At 39.4% G+C, this 19,576-nt stretch overlaps 1 protein-coding gene across 7 annotated transcripts in view; it reads left to right on the forward strand.

Annotated features, from left to right (window-relative positions):
* BEGAIN (brain enriched guanylate kinase associated) overlaps positions 1 to 19,576 on the forward strand; it is a 163,334-nt gene that overhangs the window by 32,454 nt on the left and 111,304 nt on the right. For 3 of the 7 annotated variants that reach the window (XM_075753051.1, XM_075753054.1, XM_075753049.1), the window contains one exon: positions 17,024 to 17,052. In XM_075753051.1, coding sequence (XP_075609166.1) covers positions 17,024 to 17,052 — 29 coding nt within the window. Of the gene's footprint in view, positions 1 to 16,560; positions 16,674 to 17,023; positions 17,053 to 19,576 lie in introns of those variants that run through there. The other 4 variants (XM_075753052.1, XM_075753055.1, XM_075753050.1 and 1 more) reach the window with 3 other exon arrangements.

Below are 19,576 nucleotides of genomic sequence, written 5' to 3' on the forward strand. Positions count from 1 at the left end.
CCTCAGTTCGTCATGTTTACACTGTTCAAAGAAGAAATGTACAACTGTATGAGATGATAATCATCTACCTTGAGCTTCAGATTCTCACTGTGACTCTTCCTTTTTTGGGCATCCAGAAAGCTATTTTAAGAAAATACTCTTACATACCTTGTAGTTGCTTATATGCTTTACTGTTTATCCGTCTGCCTGTCCCCAGTTTATCAGGCTGATTAATTTCTCAAGCAGATTTTCAGCACTAAAATCCCATCTTCTTTGCTACAAAGCATTTGGCAAATGCATAGCCTCCCTTTGTTTATTGCTGCACAATTACTTTACTGCTTGATATTCACAACTGTATTGTCACACCAAAGACCACTACCAATATAAATGACCCTTCAGTTTAATTTATACCTAATTTAATGACTCATTTCCTTGCCATAGTCAGGCATAACTGTTTTACAGATATGACACTGCCTGTGATTTTATTACTGAGTCCAGCTCCTTTTGTCTCTGAAAATTTCACAGTCTTCGGTTCTTCCCTCTGCAAATTTGCGATATCGGGAAGCGCTGTTTACAACCTTTGTTTTACAGGTATCAATACAGAGACACTAAGACCCAAATTCATCTCCAGACTAGTCCCACTGTCACACAAAGAATATGTTGAAAAGCAAGATGAAATGGGAAGCTAGATGAAATGGAGTGTTGAACCACAGCAACATCTTCTCTCTTTGATACAAAAATTCAATTTAAATGAAAACCAAAACCTTTAACAGATACTAAATATATTTCAGTTTATAGAGCTTAAGAAGTTGAATCTTTATTAGTTGTATTTTCCTTGCCTTTTTCATCAAATCAGTGCAGTAATAATACAGCTCTCCTAACTGAAATCAAATTAGGATTGCAATTGTCATTGTCTGAATTGCTACATAAATATACAGGAGTAAACAATAACATTTGTAGTGCAGGTACACTGTAAGTTATAGGATAGGTGGAGATTTAGATCTTAAACCTCCACAGGTGAATACAGCTAATTATTTTTGCAATAGTAGGGTTCAAGAGGCTTACTGAAAAGGAAATGCAAAATAGATGAAGGAATTGAACCAAGGTTGCTAACATGCCCTTTGCTGTTTGAAACACTAGCTCCTTTTTTTAGCTGACTTCTCAAAAGTCACTATGTCTTCATTTAACCTTGACTGGAAAGCCAGCATGTGGTGGCACTATTTATAAAGCACTGCTCATTAATTTATTAGGGTCCCACTCAGACGTTCCTTGTTTCTCCAAACCCTATGCAATATCCTCAAGTGTCTGCAAATAACTGTCCTTGTTCCTCTCTATGCATTTGTCTTCCTGATGCCCAGACCTGCCATTCTGCTACTACTGATGGATGTAACAGTTCAAACGATGCCCCTTTGAAATAACAACTAAAAAACCCCACCCTCAAAACAGCAGTTCTGGTGGCAGTGGAGAAAATTTCCCTTGATTCTCACTCTCTTTTCATTTGTACCTCCCTAGAAGTTCTTTTGGAGTAACTAATAGGGACACTCCAGCTGAAGTCACTTTGGTGTGGCCTGCTTAGTCTCTTTCATTGCCACTTGGCAAGAGAGAACCTTTCCTGGCCTGTATCAAAAGCATTTCTTCTACAAGCACTCAGAGTCCAATGACTTTCTGTTGACCTCTGGTGGAAGTGAGCAGTTCTGTCATGTCTCTGCAGCTCAGGAAAGGCCAGAACCTCTCCTTTCCCCATCTATCTTTGCCAGGTATTCATCAAATACAATTAGCCTAGGAAAGCACTGGAAGACGCATTATTAAAGCAATTATACTTCTTTTACAAATTTCATCAGTGCAACATGACAAGTTTGCAGGTGTAGGCTGTCATTATTTGATACCTCCCCATTCTTCTGCCCTCTATAGACTTTTGGTAGGCTCTCCTTATGTTTCAGTCCCTTTTTCTTATCTCAGTGGCAGCCACCTGGGATGTGAACAGAAGACTGACTGACCTTGGTCAATAGCACTGCTTCACATATGGTCTGTGGCTCAGAAATCATTTGGAGTCACAAAGGAGGACAGTCTGTATAATGTGTTTGCCATATAACAAGAAAGCAAACAACTTCCCTGACGCGGGGATGAGTTTTACTGTTGTGATAAATAATGATGCAGGCATTAAGAAAGAAATAATCTTGTTAATTATTAGAGAAAAAAGATATTTCTTTATGGTCATGAAATTCTATCATCTTTTTTTCTAGTTAAGCAGTATGACAAAAATAGAGGCACATTTTAGGCCTGTTTATGGTCTTGTTTTTTCACTTATTATCTCACTTATAAATAAATAAGGTTTGTAAAAAGCTTTCCTTTTGGACCATTGCAGTCATCATCTGACTGGCTGTTTCCACTGACAGCACACACCAGAGTACTCACAGAAAAAAAATTCCTTACTTTACAGTAACTTCTAGAAAGATACTGAATGTCAGTGCTCCATACAAGCACACAATCAGACATCCACAATATTTCAGAGCAGTTTCAGAAATCTAGAAGATCTAGAAGTACCTATTTATAATTACTCCAAAGAGGCCATAGTCCCCAATTATAGAGGACTTAATTATCTGGAGGATCCCCCTCCACTTTGCTGTAGCTTTACTTACTGATTACATGCATAAAAATTAGTGGCAGCTCTTTTCAATATACTACAAATAGAAGTGCTTTAACTAGAAGGAAATTTCCCTTCCTTCTTGCACTCAAGAGCTCGGGCAGGGCTGCTCTGGAGGAGACAGACCCGACACTGCCTCTCACACACTTTACTTCTGTTCTACCATCTTTTTTTTTCACTCTGAAATAAGACAATCAGATATTCTGACTGCAAATGGTCAGTTGTACTCTGCCTATAAAAGCAATAGGAGGAAGCCTTTTTCTTCTTGGTGAAGCCTCTCTAATGAATGTAATAAAGACTGGACTAATGATATTCTATGGCCCTTAAACAATAATCCGTAGAAATGGATAAGAAATGGTCTCCTTTGTGTAATTATCACAACTGCCCTACAGAGACTTAGCGTGCATGTGTTCTTTATCACACAGCTCCATATGGGAAGATCCATTTTTGCTAATTCCAAGATTCCTGAGAACCTATTTCTTACAGTTTTTTGTTCTTTGAATTCTTTTGTCTCTTCAGAAAGGCATGGTTGAGAGGGAAAAATCCTTTTTAAAAACCATTTGTGAACTCTCCTCCTTAGTTTTCAGAAATCTGGAATTTCAGTCCCTTCCAACAAGTTCTGCCTGGCACTACGGTCCTTCCTGCTTCATTCATTAAAAATAGCAATGCAGCAGCACGAATATATCCTTTGGGATTCCACATTAAATGCAGAGTCTTGCATCCTCGGCTGGCTTACATCTGTGTAGCTCTTTTGATGTCTCTTGGCACACCGCTGCAGCTGTCCCTTGTAGTAGGCATTTGAATTGATTAACATGCTTGCTCCTTTTTTATTTCCCTCCTGCTCTCAGGGCTGCACCCTGAAAGATTTACTGCACTTTGGAGGGGTGAGGCACTCTGTGAATGCTCTGAGGACAACATAATTGCTGAATCAAAATCTCCCATGAGAATGTGAGCTTTGAACTTTGCTTTCAAGATTTAAATTTTCTATTTCTCAGCATATGTATAACAGATTGTCAGAGAATAGTCTTCTAATAAGATGCGTGTTGATAACCAGGGGAAGAGAGAGGAACAGTCCTTTAAAATATTGTCTGCTAAAATTCAGACAGCAAATCTTTAGTCCAGCAAGTAATTAAACACATAAATAGTCACACAAAGTTCACTGGGACTACTCATGTACACACAGTTATGTGTATAAGCATTTGCACTATTGGGATTTAGTAATGAGAATTTAATTAAACAAAACAAAACTGGTTAGCAACCCAAACTGAATTGAGTCACTGTTGGTACTGTGCTACAGTTGCAGACTAGTGCATTGTTATTCGGGACTGAAGATATAAATCAAAATTCCTTATTTCATTAAGTGTGGGTCCCAGTGTTTTATTTTGCAATATCTAGTGGCATTAACATATTTTAGGGACTATCAAAGAGAAGATTCTTAGAGGATCTGTGGTTGCTAGGAGACTGGTACTTCAGTCCTGCAAATCTTCCACACTGCAAAGAGCAAACTGGCAATAATCAGGTTTTCCTGCCAGACAGCACTCAAACAACTGAAGTTTATGGCTTATTGTTTAAAAATTGTGATTTAACTTTAAATTTGTAGAACAGGAAAATTTAAGACTTGTTGGATTTCTCCAAGTAGGTATTTTATCTTTTATCTATAATATGCCAGCCTTAAATCCCTTTTTAATCAATAATACCTTGGGTGTCTGATATCTAGAAACTTGGTTTCAGTGCGCTGGCAGGTTTCCGCAAGCATAGAAAGTGCTGAGCTCTTTTAAGACAGTTCAGAGAGTCTTGCCATCCCCAGGCCTGCCATCTCCATTCCTGTACATGCACACGCTCTGCACCCTGAGCAGCCTCAAAATAGCACCTTTACCACCTGCAGCTCCCTGCACCTTTGGGGCCTCCTAGCTTATGGCTACAGCACCAGCGTTTGTCTCCCGAGCACCTAAACATCTCAGGATACGTACACTCAGTAACAGGGGTGCAGTTGCAGAGTTTGTGCCACATTGACTGCATTTCCTAATTTTCCTTCAATTAAAGGAAATATCCCATATCTTCTAAATCAGAGCGGGTGCGTTACAGTGTCTGAGAGGGCTCAGTAAGAATCTTGGAAATCACTGAGGGCTGTAATTCGGTGATCTATAAAATTCAGTATCCTTTATGACCCAGGAGCTATGCTAAGCACAAGAGCACACTATTTTCAGTGAAATAACATTTGTGATCAGAACTGCATTTGGGGTTTGTGCTTTGCTGGACCTTTGCCTTTAGTACTGTTTAAATAGGTATAGGTTACAAAGGTATTTACCTCTGAAGGATTATGTCTATTTTCTCATTCATGGTTTTTCAGTTGCTCAGTGTAACGTCACAATATTAAACCCCCATCACAATATTAAAAAATTATCTGTAGCCCACTGAAGTCAGCCTTTTCATGGATTTTGAGCCTGATTCTGTTTAACTGCAAATGCCCTCATTTGTTACCATGCACCAGGATAGGATTATGCTCTGATTTGATCTTTCACTGCCCTCATCTAACACCACAGACAAACTATTTTCTCCTTCATGTAATAGTAAAGGTATATGAAAGAAAGTGTCCATGGGGACATAAGGGACAGGGGAGAGGGAAAAAAGGGCAAAATCTTAGCTGAAGTCAAAGTGTGGGGGACTGTCATTCCTTTTAGGAAAACTACAGCTTCCCCCAGAGTCTTCTGATAACCTTCTACTTCTTCTGTAATGATTCAAACCTGGTTTGTAATTATATTTAAGCACTTTATAATTTCAATCTAAAACCTGACAGTTCCATGCAATTATATGTCCTGAATGTGGTATTTGTCCCCCACTATGGTAAGATTATATAGTAATAGTAACAAGGAACATGCCTGAATCATTGACAAATTCAACCTTAGCTATCTTCTCTTGCTTGCCTTGACAACTAGACTATTGAATTCCAACAGGATGAAAATCTAAAAATAGCACTGCGTGAAGAAAGACTGCAAGCAAAGCCACTAGATAATATGGGCTCAATGCTCCTGTGAAATGTGACACGTGCAAAAGCCAGATGTAATTTTAACAATACAGCTTCCTTTTCGACAAAGGAATCTCCAGAGTCTGATTTAATGTCTCCACAGTAAAGCCTAACAATTCCACGTTTTGTGTAGGAGTAAGAACAGACTTCTTTAAACTCACAGAAAAGAACCTCTGAGAAGAATGCTAATGCACAGCGCAGTGAATATAAAAAGAAAAGACCTCTTATGACCCCGTAGCAATTAAGACACCATCCAAGTCCAGTGTAGAAGTCACCTTATACTTAAAATTATTACAATGACACAACTGGACTCAGCAATGCTGACAGAGACCAGTGACACTGTGGCTTTGCAGAAACCAAAATCACTGCAGCTTAGGAAATATTTTACCTTATTTACTAGACAATATTGGAGCGAGAATCTGGCTGGCTCTTACGCAGGAGTGCAGAGAAGAGCAGGCAAAAGGAGCTTTTCTTACTTTTATACCCTTCCTAAAAAGAGGTAAAGGAGGTAGATTAAGTAACTAGCAAATCGATTGAAGACTTGGGAGAGTAAGGTTCAAGTCTCTTCTACCTTTTAACATCACTGTCTGACCTTGGGGCTCCCTTAAGGAACTCAAGCTCTCTGTAAGATAAGTGCCTTTCTAAGCCCTATTTTACCTCACAGATTAATTTGATGGTAGTTAATTTTCACCATCTTGAGGTTCTCCATGAGTTATCCATACAAATACATCTACATGTTATATAGATATATATATTATGAATATATAATGGTCCCTCGTCATCTCTTGACCTTTAGGTAGATAGCTGAAGACATTTTAGAACTTTAACAGCAAAGGACTGAGGCATGCAACTTTTTAAGCCTGTTTAACAGATGCATATTTTGCATGTACCCTAAGACAACTGAGGGTTCAAACATACAGAGTAGGTTTTGCACTGGCGTCTTGTGGTAAAAAGCAAACCAGCAACAACCAACAGCACTTCTAGGAATATGGTCTCCTCTTTTCCTCCCCATACTTAGGTTTTCCTGGCACATAAGCCAAAGTGGTGACTAAAACCAGTTCCTTTGATTCAAGTAACATCCTAATTCCCTTCTAGTCTGCTGTGGGAAGATTCATTTTTTTTTTTTATCTCATCCATAATATTATTAGGAAGATCCTATTCCTTTGGTGAAGAGAGAGACTGGTTTGAAGGAGGAAGATCAAAGATCTCGTTAATATTATTCTCTGGCCTCATTCTTTATTGCTTAAGTAAAGTTCTCTTAAACAATTACAGGCACACATCCAAATGATTTATCATAGGCCATGGTTTTTTATTCACTGGTATAACCATTGTTCCAGAAATAGATGTAGCCCCACTGGTATGAATTTGAAGCACCACACATGTTGGCTGGAAACAGGATAAAAAATAAGGTGAATCAATAAACAGATATTGTTTTCCACCAGTGCTGTGTGACAGGACAAGTGAAAGCTTTGAAGTTTAGTTTTGTTTTCAATGAAATATCTGTGACATTGTCTGGGTATATCACTGCACCTTGTTTATTTTACTCTTCCCTGTCTACAGAGAAGTTCATAAGTGACAAAAGGCATGAACACAAATGTCCTATTTTTAGGACACTCACTCAACTCCCCAGTGCATGGGTCCCAGGGAAGCAATGGTGCCTTAGGAACTGAACCATGCTGAAAGCAGTAAAGCACAGAGCAAATTCTGTTTGTTGGAAGAAATGTTTGTGCTGGGTTATGTTGTCCTTTCTCTGTTGGGAAGCAGCCATAGTCAGAAGAGTCAGGAAGAATCATGAAAGGTGTCTAGTCTGCCCTCCCGCCTCAAGACAGGAAAGTTGTATATAAATCCTTCCAAACTTTATGGGACTTCACAGCTATTATGGGCAATCTCTGTGATTAAAATAGGCCCCCTAACATTTTCTCTAAATCATTTTGCTTCACTTTGAGCCTATTATTTCCTATTCAGTCCACATGGAACATGGAAAAATGGTTGATTTTCTTTCTCTTTACAGCCATCCTTTCCCTGCTTGAAAACAATTATCTTTACTCATTTCAGTCTTGGTTTTGCTAGGAAGAGTTTTCTAGCTGTCTTAGCATTCTGGTTGCCTTCCTCTGAACCCTTCCTTTAGGGGTGCTGAAAACAGGGCACAAAGCTAGTGACCACAATAAGAAAAATAAAAGGTGAAACTTTATTTAACAAGATCACAGGTGATTACTCCTATCACCTAGATAGATGTAGATAGAGCAGAAAATGCATGTTTTGTAACAGAGTTCTACAAGTGTAGGATGTAGGAATTTTGCAGTTCCCCTCCCCCTCTCATCTCTCTCTCCTACTTCCCATTGCCAACATTCATGAACAAAACATCTCCAGTATGTAGAGACATATGTAGAGACATAAAGATGCAAACACAGAAATGCATAGGCTCAGCCATGTTAGAATTCATATGCCATCCTGGGTCATGATGACCCAAGATTTGGCCCCACTCAGTACACGGCTGTCCTTAATACGTCAGAAGTCAGTGCACCAGGATATTGCAGTTACTCCTGAATGTCTCAGATATCACTTTATATTATCTATTGACAAACAAGAGCTTTTTAAAAGGCAACTGCTGTGGCTAAATACTTTAATGTAATGTCTGTAGTTACAGTTACCAATGTCTGTAATATAGACACCCACATAAGTATACTGGCAATGTAGAGTCAGTAGTGCCATGTATTAGTTTAAGAGACACAGACTCCAGTTAGTCGATTAGATTGCATTTTCCTCTGGCTCCTCAGTCTCTGCTCACTTACAATATTTACAGTTATACTGTAGATGGTGGGGTCACACCGGAGTCAAGCTAGCTGGAAGTGAAGTGTACAGAGGGTCAGATGGACAACCAGCATGGCTTCACCTCACTATTTTAACCTTTTTGTGATTCTATGGCATCATATGATGTTGAACAACTGTAAAGAAAACATAGTTCATCATTCTCACAAGATAAAAGTGCTGCTGTTTGTCTGCATCATAAAGAAAACAAAAATACTGCACATACCCGTCTCTATTTTAGCTGGTTGGTTTGTCTGGGAAAGATTTTCCTCTTCATATCAAAAGCTTGTACAGCTCCTAGCACCACGAATCCTCGTCTCTGCTGATGGCTAGAAGGACTATTTTAATACAAATAAGCACTTTAATCACATTAATTACATGCACAGGTACAAATTGTCTGAGAAAAAGTGTACTGAACAATTCAAGTGGAGTCTGAACTGTCATTTTAAGGCAGGAAGCCTCCTGGTTTTGATTGTCTTTGTTCAGGTTTCACTGGATGGCTTGCCAAGTGACATAGAGAAGAGGTGCGGATTCTTTGGGGAATGTTTTTTGAGAGGGACTATGGCATTTCATGCTAGCTGAGAGCACTGGGTATGACAGAAATCAGCTTGACTCACCAAAACAGCCATTTAAGAGCAGACCCTCTAGTGGTATAAATCAGCAAGGCTTGACTTCACTGGAGCTCTGCTAATTTACCCCTGTTGGGAATCTGGCTCTGAGACTCTACAGAGTGAAAATGAAACTAAGGAAGCAAAACAAAGATCCTAAAATATTAGGAAATAAAACAGCTTGAGAACGCTATGTTTTCCCAAGCATGTGAAAGAGAACCCTGTAGGTTATAGTTTCAATTTAATTTGTGGTTATTTGATACATGTTCATGCATGCAGTATGTGCCACGGAGGACTTAAAGACCTGTCGTGAGAAAAATGCCCAAGATTTCTTTTTATTTTATTTCTGTTGTGATTATTCCCCAGTCTCTTTCAGCCAAAATTTCAGTAAGTTTGGACCTTGCTAAGGATTTTTAAAAGACTAGTGCTGAAAAGATCTTCAACCATACAGACAGAAAAAGAAAAGAAGAAGGAAGACCTAGTGTATGCTGAAGGTCAGAGAAGTTCAGGATAACTTAGACACGGTCCAGTTATTAAAGGGATACTTTGCCTCATCTCTCAGTAAGAATGATAGTTAACATGGGAATAATTGTATAGGATATCTGATTAAGAAAGAGAAAGGTTTAACAGAAACTACCATAATTAAGGCAGGATCAAACTGAGCCTATTTACCCTGGTGATATCAGGAATCCTGTGGTAATCCCCAGCCCACAATCCTGGTCAACTGACACATGAAATGGCAAGCTGAGAAGCAAAACTTTTCACTTACATTGGCTCAGTCTAACTGGTAAAGAGAAAATGTAACATGAAGTTGAGCGAAGGCTTCATGGTCAAGCAAGGTGAGCAATCAAGGATACAGAGGTGACATAAAATACAACAGTTTTAGCAAAAGTAACTTTTTGTTAAGAAAACCAATTTCATACTCAAGGAACGCATCCTGATCTGTCTGGGTTTGCATGAAGGAGTTCATAAAGTGCTCAGGTGAGAATTACTGTCTAAAACTGATATCATGGAGAGGAATACAAGATTATGAACATGAATTAAAATTGTATTAAAAAAAAGTACCATGTTAAAAAGGAAGTCTTTCAGGTTGGGAAGAGGTTATTGGAACTTTGGAAGAAGCTTTGGGACACATCTTGTTACATATATTTCTTAGTGACTTTGAGTCAATAAACAGGTTTGTCTAAATGATAAAGGCATTTGGAGGTATTGACAACAATTAGGAAGCTCCTAGACGTATGAGGAGAGGCTGAAGTCCCTTGGTTTGTTCAGCCTAGAGAAGAGGAGACTGAGGGGAGACCTCATCGCGGCCTACAGCTTCCTCACGAGGGGGAGCGAAGGCGCAGGCGCGGATCTCCTCCCTCTGGTGACCACTGATAGAACCGAGGGAACGGAATGAAGCTGCGATGGGGGAGGTTTAGGTTGGATAACAGGAAAAGGTTCTTCACTGAGAGGGTGGTTGGGCACTGGAACAGGCTCCCCAGGGAAGTGGTCACAGCACTGAGCTTGACTGAGTTCAAGAAGCGTCTGGACAACGCTCTCAGTCATATGCTCTGATTCGGCTGGTCCTGTGTGAAGCCAGGAGTTGGACTTGATAATTCTTATGGGTCCCTTCCAACTCAGGATATTCTGTGATTCTATGATTCTATAAGAACTGTTATTTATAAGCAGAATAATGGAAATAGGATGAAATTTAACACAAAGCCATCCACATAAAGACTTCATGTTGTGGAGCTTGTTATTTGGAGGCAGCAGAGAAATGGAGATCTAGATGTACTGTTAGACTGTAAAACAGCTATGAGCCTCCAGTGTGACAGAACCACAGTGCCTAAGATGCACTGCAGATATATTTTCTTCAGAGGCACTGAAGCATTCATATTATTACACAAGGTACTGCCAAGGTGTTTTGTACATGATATAGAGATCTGATCACCCACTTTCAAATCAGATTTAAGTTAATTTGGAATAGATCCGGAGAAGGGATACTGAAATGACTGAGGGAAAGGAGTATAATCTTCTGAGAGCAGTTAGAGAATCATGTCTTGTTTTCCCTCTCAAATAAGACATCTCTTCATAAATGCACGTGGGAATTTAAAAACAAGGTGGGAGTAATAAGCTTTAAACATAAATTTAGTATAAGATCAAACAGAGATCAACTGGTCATAGAAAATTTAACATGGTTAGAATCACCCTCTGATTTAAATCAGTTTAGTAGTGTTTGGGAACACATGGGGGGGAAAAAATATCTAACTCTTTCAAAATGGAGCCCAGCAGGCTTATGGACATTGCATGACAGAGTAGTGCTGTTCTGGAGATGCACGTCCAGTTGTGGTGTGAAAATTTTGGGTCTTGAACTTAATCATCTGCTCTAAGAATTAAAAAGACAATTTATCTCTTTCTTTACTGAGTTGGGTCCATTTGTGCCATATCTTTGTTGTATGCAGTTAGTCTCAAACATCTAAGCTTCTATTTATCACCTAATTTTGCTGTGGGGGATTTCTTCTTTCACTCTAAGAAGCGTCAGAAGTTGGTCCCAGATAGGAGGGAATGTTGGGAAAGTGCAACGCTGCTCTTGGTGGTGTTGAGAGATTTGGTATGTCTTACTCATGGTTACTTCTGTCTAAAATGGTTGACAGATGCTTTTCCTCAGGTCAGACATGCAAAAACCCCACAGCTTAATGAAACCCTTCCATTCTTCCTAGTTTGTGTGATGTTCCTCTTTCCAAGGGAAAATGTCCAATGGTCCCAACAAGTTCCTTAGTCTTGCAGGGATATAGGATGTTAGTCTTAACCTCTTCTGCCTTCTTCCCCCAGTGTTAAGCCTCTTCACCTCTAATATATTAACTGTCTTCAGATGGTCTGAGAATAGTGGAGGTGTTTTATGGCCCATGGTGTGGAGGTACGTTTGTTCAGGTTTTCTGAACAAAATATCTATTACAATGGCAACTGTGGAGAGCTGGACTCAATTTTCTTTGTATCTCCATGACAATTTCAGGCAGGAGTTTTACAGAAAGATTCTTCTTCTTTCATAAACATCTGTTAGATACATTCAATACATGAAGCCAAATGAAATGCAGCTGGACACTTCCTCCAGCTCTATTAAAGTTTATATAGATGAAATTTTAGTCTTTCTTCAGGCATCACAGTGGTACTTTAAAAGCCTATACAAAGAAATCTCTAAAAATTGATGAAGAGTATAATTTAAGATTGATCCTATCAAATCATGTAGTCTGTAAAGTTTATTAAATCAAATCTTTTACTCTTGTACCCTATAGGGAAGAAAAAAAAAAAAAAAGGAAAATGGCCACAGTGGTTCCTATCAATAAAATTTTAGTACAACTATGAGCACAAAAGAAATGCTGAAATGAAATAGTTGTAATTGAAAACATGCGGCAGTTTACAAATGTGCCAGAAGTCCAGATAACTTTAGTTGTGCGTAAACTGTCATTTACAGCTCTCCTCACCACAGAAATAAAAGCAACTCTCACAATACCAAACAAGTCAGAGTAGTAACAGTCAGAATAAATGAGCAGCAGTAACTTCCTGCTACTCCTCCTTTCCTCATACATTCGGTAGCAACTAGCCAACATGCCAATCCAAAGTCCACTGAACTCAATGGGAACACCAGTGAGCACTGACTCAGGCTCTGGGTCCTGTCCCTCCCTCTAAAATTAAGCATCTCTTTCCAAGAAAACAAAAAATAATAAGGAAAAAAAAGTCACCTCTAGGGTATTCCTCCTTTTTCACACATACATTGGGAAGATGCAGAAGGATGAAAACTGACTTCAAGATCTTAGGGGAAGGAGATTTCATTAGACATCTGCAAGATCTGAAATGTCACAATTGCTTATCCTTCAGAAAGTGATAATACAATAAAGGAAATAAAACATAAACACAGTATTTTACAAATGCAGTCACCATGTGAATTGAATAGAATGATAGACCATCAGCATAACTTTTTATTTTATTTAAAAAGGTTTTGGTTCAATAATCAGCACTATAGACACAGATCATACAACAAAAAATTAAATTGGATCACTACGTTAAGTTTTATGTATGTCAACAACTAAGAATGTTCTGCCACTGTCTTTAGGTTGAGTCATTCATCAAACATGGGGAGATAAAAAATTAGGGGATCACAGTATTTTTCATTCACTCGACTTGAAAACAACTCAGAGGTTGTCATGCTGTCTGAAAACCAGTAACCATATGCTAAAGGGAAAAAAAGCCACAGTAAAATTTCCTGGGGTTTCCATTAACAGCATCCCTGCTTTCATTCAAGCCAGTGAATGACTTTGTTCTCAAAGAATATCAAAGAATATCAGTTTGCAATCTAGAATAAGCAGGGGGGTGTTTGGGGGGATGATTTGAAAAAAAAAAAACAAAAAAAAAACACAAAAAACCAGCTGATTTTCCTTTTGAATACCTGATCCAAAATGGACTTTTAAACGCTCAGCACCTCCAGAAAAGGGGAGTCTTGACAGTTGTTCTGTGTTTTACACTTGCTGTCTTCAAATTCTTGGAAACAAGTCAAGTTTCTACCAGTACTCAGGCATTGACTGAAAGTGCTTGCAGGCAAAGTTGCCACACCAAGTGCTTCTGTAAAAAGGGAGATCTTCAAACCAGTTTCAGTATTTTAAGTAGGGGACTATATATGGAAATGTAGGATACTGAATTACTGAGGACAACCTTTTTGTTAAAAGCAAAACTTGTTATTTTTAGGCTGGTTAAATAAATTCTTTAGTCACACTGCATTGATATTGTTTAAAAAAAACCCAGGTATTTAAATCACATCTGATGTTTCTGTAATTAAAGGTAATTACTGATCTTAATTAAAAATATTTTATTTTAAAAAATAATCACACAGCTTCAATCACACTGCTCAGTTCAGGCATCAAGAAGCACTTGAGATGAATCAACCCACTAGCAAGCAGCAACTTATGAATGACATACCATAAAAGACATGCTTATACCAACATTTACTTCAGTCTTTCTGCTTGAAATAGGTCCCACAATATTTTAAGGACAAGACTGGTCCTAAAAGTGGCCAATTCAGAGCTGTTTAGAATGTATTTTAAAATTAATTCGGCAAGGTATTTCAGATAGGAGCCTTCATAGAGAGCAGTGGGAGGATGATGTAACCTTTAAACTTCCGCAGGCTATATCAATGGCAGCGATCTGGCTAGGAAACAGCAATTCTGCCTTAGTAAAAATGTCACCTTGTGAAAACAGAGCTGTTTCAGAAAACCACAGACTTTTAAAATAATTTTGAGTTGCTAAGGCTTTTTTGGGGGGAAAAAAGAAATGAAGAAAAAATAAAAAGGGAAGAAGAATAATAAAAGGAAGAAGAAGAAAAAGAAAAGGATGAAAAAAAAAAATCTTCTTAAGGAACACAATTATCTGAAAAAATAAACTACCTGGGATGAAAGCTACATTTCTACAGATGCTCCTATCTTTGTTTGCACCATCTCAAGTTCCTATATGCTCATTTGACTCTCTAGCCTGAAAGCTAGGACTTTCCTCTGAAGAAGACACAGGCTCTAGTCCTTTCACATGTTCCTATTTATTTATTAGGAGAGGATCTCCATCAAAAGAAGTAATGGAGCGTTGCAATGCCGCAGCCCAGAAAGGGCTCTGACCTGGGTTAGAGCATCCTCCTCAAGGAGGATTGAGCTGAACCCATTGTTCCCACATCAGAGAAGAACCCTCTCTTCATGGGACAGGCTGTCAGGGAAAGGCAGAGGGGAACATCCTGATGGTCCAAATGAAAATTGGCCATGTTACAAAAAAAGCTGTACCATTAAAAAAAAAAAAAAGAAGAAGAAGGTGAATAGTTCATACGGAAGTAATTGCAGCTTGGTTTAGTTTTCTGGTTTGTTTTGGTGTCAGGCATTTGCTGTGCTTTTTTTCCCCACTAATTTCCTGTCGGGATTGACAGCCAATGAGTCACCTGCATTCACAGATGAGTGTAGTCAGAAAGCCAGCCTACAGCTCTTCTTCTCCATCCTGTGCTTTAATCACACAAAACAACCCCCACCCCAACCCCGTGAGTACAGTGATATTCAAAGCACTAGGCAAAAGCAAGGCCAGGCAGCTTCCCCTTATGCCCGTAGATATTGCCGTAATGGAAGGACTGAAATCAGATATTCCAAGTACTCTGTCTTCACGGGTGACTCCCACAGTTCAAGGCAAAGCAATAGTGAGTGGCCCTGGAGAAAATTATGTCCAGTCTCCCCAGAATGACAGGAACATGATGATTAGGGCAGTTTTTGACAGTTCATCTCTGGAAAACCAACCTGGGAAGCCCATGGGGCTGCCAGTAGCTTTCCATGGCCAGGGAGAAAGTCCCTGTGGTTCATTTTCTGGTCAGCAATGTTTCAACTATGTCCTGCGTACTACAGAATATGCATGGATTTAATGAATAGATATAAATTAGAGAAAGCAATTATGAGTGCCTAGGATAGATTTTCAATCTCAAAATGTGGGATTTATCGTGGGCAGCCCTCTGCTTCCAACAGGCGTGCAGGGACCATGTAAACATGTATTACATCCATTATTGGGAAGCTGAGGAGGGCTTTTCCTGCAGCTGGCTTCTTGCGTACCAAGTTATGGTGAACGCTAAAATCCTTAATGTATGCCATCAGAAATTATCATGCGAACACCAGCCTGACTGACAACTTACCTAACGGGCAAATCAAAAGCAAATGAGAAAAAGGGAAAATGAGTGACCCACTGAAGAACCAACAATTTGTCATTTGGGATGTTATATTCAGCAGTTTGACAAATTTCCTGCTGGTTAACTGATTAAATTCACATTTCCCTATTTTTAATCTTTAATTTATTTCATATTCAAATATGATTGTTAGCCATTAATCAATAAGGTTTAAAGTGTTCATGATTAATGGGCAATGCCTTCAGTATAAATAAAGATTCTGTGACGCTGGGATTTATCTGGCTCTAGAGATTGCAGGATTGCTCCGTGTTCATTCCTCAGTTACAATAAAGTGGGACCAGGAGGACTGATGAGATTCCGTGCCAGTGGTTTGATAAAATAAAAGCAGCTATTAAGGATTTGTGTGAGATAGTGATGAAAAAGAAACCAAAGGGTTAACTAGACTATGCTTTTGATATAAGTAACGTCAGAGAGATTAATGAGTCGCCAGGCTATAGATAAGTAAGGGTTTAGCATCTATATGGTAAAAAGAAACCAGACAGACTAATGAAATGACCACCTCTGGCTCTGCCGGGATGTAAAGATTCAGGGCTGTAGGAGTGCCGAGCCGCTGCCCAAGGGTTAACGGGAGCCCGGCTGCAGCGGCAGGCAGAGGGACCCGAGGAGTTACCGGAGTTGTAAGCTACAGCCCGGTAAGTAGCAGTGAAAGGGTTAAGGAAAAGCCTCCTTGTATTGAGATGCTAATTGTCAAGATAGCGTATTACTTGAGGAAAGTAATTTGATTACTCGAAACTCCCACTAAGGAGGCAAGCTTGTGTCCCTTCCATCTGTCGGGCTCTATGAAAGATGATGAATTGAACTCAAAATTCACGTGTGATGAAGTCACTGTCATTTCCCAGCCAGCACAGCACTGCTGCCATGCCCGCCGTGCAGAGGGTAGCACCGCATTTCAACTTTTCCTCTGAAACCCAGGAGGCACAGTAACCTGTTACTTGCTGCTGCTTGCTTTTTTCTATTTTTTTTTCCCTCCCCATTTTCTGCCTCAGCGCTACAACTGAGTCATTCTGTTGCCCATGGCTCGTGGGTATACAGTGCTCCTGCAGCGTGCTGCATTATTCCCCAGTTCATCTGTCAATGTTATTTTCAGCTAATGCAGATGTGGGGTTTGCTTACCGTCGCTTTGTAGACACTTGTCGAAAACCATTTGGAAAGCCTTAACTATGCATAAATCTACAGAGTGAATGTTTTCTTTCATTCACTTGCTCCTATTATTTGATTTCTTGTAGGCCTCTGCGGCAGAGATGGAGAAAATCAGGTAAGCGAGACAGTTTATTTACATCTCATTATAGACAAGAAATGTTCTGTTGCACAATGGACGATGCAGGCTCTTGGAAAATATTTTGCTTAATACGATCAGTGTAAAATACTGGATTGCATGATGATGCAAGGGAAGCTGTGTTTTAGAGACAAAAGGAAAGGAATGTGGTTAGTTGAGTAAATCTGTTTTGCAGGGATGTCAATTCAGAAAGGATGTTTTACACACGAACATGTTTTATTGCCAGATGCAGAGGATATTTGATTATATAAATGTTGTAGTCACTTATCCATTTACTGCAAGAGCCTGCCGTTCCATTTAACAAGGAAAGTGGATCAATAATTCATGAAAAAGCTGAAGAAAATATAGGCTTGACTTCAAAGCATCTAATTACTGTGGTTTGTTTCAATATAATACTGTAACATTGGTGTTCGATTTTTGTTTTATATTGTATACCAGCCAGATAAATCTTGTCTCCTCTGTGTTTAAAATGTTGTCATACTGTACCAGTTTCTCAGCACATCTCTCTGCTTTAAGCAAAAGGAGATGGCTTTTATAAACATAAGTTTTCCATCTCATGTCCAAGTGCCAGTCTGCTTTGGGGGTTATTGCTTTTGTGTATGTTGTTAAGAAAGAAAAAGAAAGAAGAAAGCATTCTAGCCCTTTGTTAAAAATAATTTTTAAAAAAAATCAAATCCTGTCTACTAATAAAATTCCCAGGTATTATCAAAGTGATAGGTAAATGCTGAACTTTTTACTACTTTTTAAATATTTTATGGAGCTTATTTTAATCACCCAAAACTCCAGCCATGCTCTGGATTTTATTGGACAAGCCCAAATTCCTTCTCCGAACCTGGTGACTCGGTTAGTGATAACTATTGTCCAAGCACAACTTTTTAGATTTCTTGAGTCTGGAATGACTATCCTGAGTTATTAGAAATGCAGAAAAGTTCTAAAATTGTGGAAATAACTGGAAAAGAAGTGGCAAATGTGAGAGAACAGAGATTTGACCTAGTGTTTAATGAATTCTGGGCTGGAAACAGAATCCTGTTTTTCATTTGAGGAGGACGAGGTTAAGCCTCTTACAGTGGACTTGATACATGTCTAAAAGTTTCTAATAGAATTTATTTATATAGAGCTTTAGTTGTACATTTTTTGTACTGTCTCATGATGATGAAAGTAACTTTGAGCTGAAAGAAAAACTCTGTGCAAGGTATTATGGTTTTGCATGTATATAAGCACTGATGCTAAAGCTGTGAGTTTTTCCTGAGTAATGACTGAGAAAGCACCTCAGTATGTGGTCCTGCATTCACTACAAATTCCAAACAAGAACACCTATGGTATGTACATGCTCATGTCATGACTAACTCTGTTAGAAGATGCAAGCAAATATATATTACATGTTTGCTTGGTAAGCATGTGTGCACAAATGCGATATAATACTTGTAATACTTTCCTGAGCATGCTTTGGCCTCTGCTTCTGGTAGAGAGGCTCTTGCCACATTTGCAGTAATAGGCTGCAGAGCCCAGGAGAATGAGCTCAGGAATGTATTGAAAAAGAATTTGCTATGACAAGAGTAAATAACCATAAAGCTCCATTTTCCTAGCACCCTAGTTTTGCAGCTGTCAGGCACGCAGCAGTCCTTACCTCGGTACTTCTTAAGCACTATATAGATGGAAAAGCCCGTACTGCCCTGCTGAAGAAATTGGGAGTTCAGCTATTACCTCCAACAAGAGAAGGGTCGGGCTGTGTCAGGAGTTTGTTAATGAAGTGTTCTGTTTACAGTTCTTGTGTGTAAAAGCTGCTTCTGATGGACATTTGTCCCCATCACCCAAGCCAGTACAAGGACTCCCCGTGTTCCTGAGTGGAGCAGCGAGCCAGGCTGGGGGAGCTCCGACAGGACCCTGTGCAGAAGCTGCGCTGCTCTGTCCTGAACTTTTCCAGGCTCCTTGTCTATAGTCATTATCTTGGATGCAAACTGACAGAACCCTCAGCAGTTTAAGGAAACAGTAATCAAATCTGGAGTCATGATTTTAAATACCCGGTGAACCCACAGACCTGAGAGAATTAGATTTTTCCTGAACCTAGCCAAGTCTGGCACCCAGGTAAAAAACAAATTACCTTGTCTTTTGAGCGCAGCGGCTTCAGAGAAGCCATGAAGAGAGACAGCCTGAAGCCAGGGGAAAGAAGAAAGAAAGAAACAAGAGGGAAAATGGCAGGCCAGGAAGAAAGAGGTATTTTTTGTTACATGTAGAAACCAGTCTAACATCACAGGAAAAGCCATTCCCACGTGATACTTGTTTTTGTTTTGCCCCATTCCCTGGGCCCAGCTCCTTCTCCACTCTCCTTTTGCAACAAGCTGAGGATGTGCCATCCCACATCAGCTGGGACGACGTCAGCCCGAGAACTAGAGGGCGAGCTCATGCTGGCACAGAGGGCAGGAGGCTCCTGTAAAAGATAGAGGAGAAGGGGGTCTGGAATTAGCAAAAAGGAAACAAACTAAAGCCTTGTTGGAGAAACAGA

This window comes from Balearica regulorum, chromosome 5 (assembly GCF_011004875.1).
Source record: "Balearica regulorum gibbericeps isolate bBalReg1 chromosome 5, bBalReg1.pri, whole genome shotgun sequence".
In the NCBI taxonomy this organism is placed as follows: Eukaryota; Metazoa; Chordata; class Aves; order Gruiformes; family Gruidae; genus Balearica; species Balearica regulorum.